This window comes from Myotis lucifugus, unplaced genomic scaffold (genome assembly GCF_000147115.1).
Source record: "Myotis lucifugus unplaced genomic scaffold, Myoluc2.0 scaffold_14, whole genome shotgun sequence".
Taxonomy (NCBI): domain Eukaryota; kingdom Metazoa; phylum Chordata; class Mammalia; order Chiroptera; family Vespertilionidae; genus Myotis; species Myotis lucifugus.
This window is the reverse complement of record NW_005871062.1, coordinates 10,553,947-10,558,896: the sequence shown is the minus strand read 5'-3', so window position 1 is coordinate 10,558,896 and position 4,950 is coordinate 10,553,947. Positions and strand designations below refer to the sequence as shown.

At 53.5% G+C, this 4,950-nt stretch overlaps 2 protein-coding genes across 2 annotated transcripts in view; one reads left to right on the top strand and one right to left on the bottom strand.

Moving 5' to 3' along the window:
- The window catches only part of FAM131A (family with sequence similarity 131 member A), a 3,833-nt gene extending 1,445 nt beyond the window's left edge, over window positions 1-2,388 (top strand). The window contains exon 4 of the mRNA XM_023750508.1: window positions 737-2,388. Within this exon, the coding sequence (XP_023606276.1) occupies window positions 737-1,188 (452 nt within the window). The 3' untranslated portion in view covers window positions 1,189-2,388. The remainder of the gene's footprint in view (window positions 1-736) is intronic.
- Window positions 2,310-4,950, bottom strand: part of CLCN2 (chloride voltage-gated channel 2) — a 14,655-nt gene continuing 12,014 nt past the window's right edge. Inside the window, exons 21-22 of the mRNA XM_023750612.1 lie at window positions 3,062-3,148; window positions 2,310-2,931 (exon numbers count right to left, since the gene is read on the bottom strand). Of these exons, the coding sequence (XP_023606380.1) occupies window positions 2,737-2,931; window positions 3,062-3,148 (282 nt within the window). The 3' untranslated portion in view covers window positions 2,310-2,736. The remainder of the gene's footprint in view (window positions 2,932-3,061; window positions 3,149-4,950) is intronic.

Below are 4,950 nucleotides of genomic sequence, written 5' to 3'. Positions count from 1 at the left end.
TTCATCTTCCATTCTCGGGACCAAATGGCTGACTTTCTCTGTAGCTTCTGGGCTCAAGCCTCCCAGACCACCATACCCCTTCCACCCCTTTGTCTTTGAAGATTGCGTCCACATGCCTCATCCCTTTAGCTAATTAACATTCTCTGAAGTGGGCAGTACATTAAAGCAGCTGAGACTGCTGCTGTGGTCCAGAGAGGACTGATTGGGATGACCGAGACGAAGACAGAGCCGAACCACAATGTTTTTGTTTGATTGAGTTCCAGGCCTGTTTTGACCCCTGGTATAATGAAAATAGCTGCATTTATCCAAGGCCACTACTAGCCCATGCGGAATCATTGTGCAAATTTGAAAAAAGTTCTCCTTTTCCTGGTGGGCACAGCCCCATGCCAGGGCATGCTGCTTGGTGAGCAGAGTGTGGTCTGAATTTCACTTACTGCCTTGGACACACTCCCCGTGGGCAGTGAACAGCCTGCACGACATGTAGGGTATCCCTGCGTTTATTGCTTTCTTTCTGTGTGCCAGACTGTTCTCTCAGCAACCCCATAAGGTAGGTCTGTAAGAATCCCCAGTTCACCATTAAGGAAATCGAGGCAGAGAGGTTCAGTGACTTGCCTGAAGTTCCCCGGGTCCGACCCCCCATCCCTAGAGCTGTACCAAGTGGGGAGATGTGGCTTCCAGGTTGGCCAATTGAGATGGGGCTAGCAGGGTTATCTTCTCCTTTTCTCTCCCCCGACAGACATGGCTGGGCAGCTGCCCCTGGGACCCCACCTCCAGGACCTCTTCACTGGCCACCGATTTTCCCGGCCTGTGCGCCAGGGCTCCGTGGAGCCTGAGAGCGACTGCTCGCAGACAGTGTCCCCAGAGACCCTGTGCTCCAGTCTGTGCAGCCTGGAGGACGGGTTGCTGGGCTCCCCGGCCCACCTGGCCTCCCAGCTGCTGGGTGAAGAGCTGCTTCTTGCCAAACTGCCCCCCAGCCGGGAAAGTGCCTTCCGCAGCCTGGGCCCCTTGGAGGCCCAGGACTCGCCCTATAACTCGCCCCTCACAGAGTCCTGCCTTTCCCCCGCCGAGGTGGAGCCCGCCCCCTGCGAGGACTGCCAGCCGCTCTGCCCACCGGTGGGCAGCTGGGAACGCCAGCGGCAAGCCTCTGACGTGGCTTCTTCTGGGGTGGTGTCCTTGGGAGGAGGATGAGGTGGAGCCAGAGGAACAGTGACACAGATCATGCCTGGCGGTGGCACAGCCGCTGTGCCCAGTTGTGGGCTTGAGGCTTCCAGCAGAGCTCCAAAGCCTGGGGGGCTCCTGGGAGCACTTACTCCTCATTGTGTGTTTTGCATGAAAGTGTCTAGAGAGGAGGCAGGGACCAGGCTGGGGGCGCATGTCCAGCCCCCACTCCTGGGGCTTGCCGGGGGTTGCCCGGGGCCCCTGGGGCATGGCTACAGCAGTGGCAGAGTGATGTTCATGTTCTTAAATCAAAAACGCCACATATTTCCTCCTCTGATGATGTGAACCTCTGAGGGGGCAGTTATGACTGGGCTACGTGGGATAGAATGGGAGGGAGCCCGGCCTCCCCTGCCCCTCCCCCCGCCTCTCTCCTCTGCTTCTCTCCTCACCTCCAAGTCCGTGTACCGTGCTTGATAGAATCACCCCCACCCAGGGAGCCTACGGATCGAGCCGTCCCCCAGGTCCCTTTCCCAGCTGGGCTCATCCTGTGCTACACCTCTCCATTGTCTCTAAATCTTTTTTGTAAAGAAAGAGGGGTTTTGGTCTGTTCTTTCAGTCGGATCTTCTCTGGGAGGCATTGGAATGATGAAAGCGTGCACCCCCACCCTTTTCCTGGCCGCCCTGAAGGGGTCTGGGCCCTTTCCCAGTCCCTTGTAGGATGTGTGGGCAGGGCCCCGGTGGCTCCCAGCCCACCAGGTTGCTGTAGGGTGGAGTTGGAAGAGGACAGGGCTCTGGTTGCTACAGAGCCGTGACTTCGATGTTCTTCCAGAGAGGGCCACCAGGGGGCCACACGGGTGGCCCTGAGCAGGGCAGGAATTGTGCCAACCGGTGACAGTCTTGAGGGAGTGCCTCTCCTTGGGGAGGAAGGAGGGCAGTGCCTTTTTGGCTGAAGGAAAGGCCGAAGCTACAGTACTGGGGGCAGCCAGGGTGTTGATGGCCAAGCAGTGGAGGCCTCTGCAGATCCTACACTCCATGGACAGCAGGCTCTGGAGTTTTATGGCCATGGGGTGTAGGTGGCTAGATTTCAGGCCTTGTGGGCTTTGGCAGGTAAGAGGGCCCAAGGTAAGAACACGAGCTGATGGGCACAGGCATTCTCTATATAAGTGGCTCATTAGGTGTTTATTTTGTTCTATTTAAGAATTTGTTTTATTAAATTAATATAAAAATCTTTGTAAATCTCTATATACATCTGGTCATTGGAGGTTCCAGTATAAACCCATCTTAGTTCTACCCCGTTCCCCCTCAAAGGGGCAGCAGGGGTCAGGTACCCCGCCCCATCCCCATCCCGCCAGGGCAGTGCTGATCTTCCTGCCCTTGGAACACTGCAGGTGGGTGCTGTGTCAAGATTCCAAGCAGAGGAACTGGAAGAGGCTGGTGCCCCTGGTCTGGACGGGGGGCTGGGGCCCCAACCTTTGGCTGTAGCTGCCTCCTGCTTTCCCACGGCAGAAGGGACAGGAGAGCTGTAGGATCCGGGCTGACAGCAAGGCCACTGCCACCCCAGGCTGCCTGCTGAGGAATTCACTGGCACTTGTCGTCGCTGTCAGAAGGGCTGCCCTCCCCAGGGAGGCTGTGGCGGGAGCGGGGCCCCCAGAGTGCATGCACCTCTGTCGTCTCTGTGTCGCTGCTGCTGGTGGCACTGTCACGGAAGCTGGCGAGGGGCGGCCGGACTTTCACGCCCTGTGCTGTGACAGAGCCCTCAATAGCCTTCCGGAGCTGGAAAGGTGAAAGGGTCAGTCTGGGCTCCCTGCTCGTACTCTCCAGCCCTTCCCCCCAGGTGAGCTGGGCATAAGCTTCCATGCCTTTTTGGAAGTGGAAGTGGCTTTGACAGCCACTATCACCTTACCTCCTTTAGGGTAACGATCCCAATGAGTCTGCCAATACTGGTGACGTAAGCATGGTCCACTCCCAGGAGTGAGAAGATGGTGTGAGTCTACAGGGTGGGGAGAAGAACATTGGACTTTATGCACAAGGGGAGAGGGGCCCAAGAGGAGGTGTTGGGTTGGGGGCAGGATAGAGGGGGTGCTACAGATGGTGGGGGAGGGGGAAGGCCAAAGTGTAATGAGATTGTACAACCAATCTTCAGAAACTTGATAGAATCTTTAAGTGGATGAGAAACAGGAAGGAATCTTCATCCCATGTTAGCAAGGAGAATGGAGGAGAGAACAACTGTTCAAATATGACACCTAATGATTGGCCAGGCACCTGGCTAAGTCTTACATTAATCAGTGTTTAATTTCAGCACAGTCCTGAGAAGTCTGACACCCATTCTGCAGGACAGGCAGCATGAGGCTCAGTGGTGCAGTGACTTGCTGGGTGGGGGTCATCAGTAAGAAGTGGCCCAGCAGCTCCAGGCCACTTTTCAGTACACTCACAGTGGTTCTCAACCTTCTGGCCCTTTAAATACAGTTCCTCATGTTGTGACCCCCAACCATAAAATTATTTTCGTTGCTACTTCATAATTGTAATTTTGCTACTATTATAAATCATAATGTAAATATCTGATATGCAGGATGGTCTTAGACAACCCCTGTGAAAGGGTCGTTCGACCCCCAAAGGGGTCGCGACCCACAGGTTGAGAACCGCTGCTCTAGGAGGAGGCACTGCCTAGTGGGCCTAGGCGGATGTCCCATTAGTCATGGATATATCCAGGAGGAAAGTTCCACACCCCCCTTAGGGGCACTGGCCCTGAATCCTGTTCCTCTTACCCCACCTGGGTGGCTGACACATGCTTCCCCTTTGCCCTCAGCTGGCTGAACATGTAAGGTATCCCTCACCCTGGCTCCGACCCCCCCAATATTGGCCTGCCGCACTCTATATGTCTCTCACAGTTTGCCTTTTCTGGGGCCCAAAGCATCCCAGGTCTTGTTGACATGTAGCTTACAGTCCAAGGGCCAAGAGTATCCCCCAACCCCCATGTTTTTTTTGCTTTGGACCCTTCCCCCAAGCTTTCCAGTGTAATCAGCCAGGGTTCAGAAATTGTCAGCTAGCTCCCCTTGTGCTCCAAGTGGATTTTCTTGGGCCAGATGTCTTGAAAAAACACTCTACTGACTCAGCAGTTCCTGGAATTTTGGGCCTATCAGTTATCACACTGTTTATAGTTTACTGGTAAGCCTCTTGGCTTAATGCTCGAGTTGAAATGGGCATTACTACCCCAGCTTCTTGAGTACCAGCTACTCAGAAATCATTGTAATGATCTTAACACTTTAAAAATGTTTTCTTATACAGCTGCTGAATTCTTTAGGAAAGAACTTCCTGAACTTTCCTAACTTCCTCCTTCTAAGGCATGACAGTACTTATAAAAGGAGGTGGAAGTGCAGTTTTAGCTTAAGTTTTTCTGTGCTCCTTTAATACCTATGTCATAACTGTCATTGTTTAGCAAGTCCCTTGAATCCTACATGGTACACGTTATCTTTAATTTCCTCATCTGATTTCATTGGGAAACATATCGTAATAAGATTTCCTGTATTGTCCTGCTGGTGTGGCTCAGTGGTTGAGCGTCAACCTATGAACCAGGAGGTCATGGTTTCGATTCCCGGTCAGGGCACATGTCTGGGGTTGCGGGCTCGATCCTCAGTGTGGTGTGTGTAGGAGGCAGCCGATCAATGGGTTCTCTCTCATCACTGATACTTCTATTGCTCTCTCTCTCTCCCTTCCTCTCTGAAATAATATATATCCTATCTATACAAGACAAAAAGGGTAATTATCGGTACCTCCACTATGCTTCCCATTGGC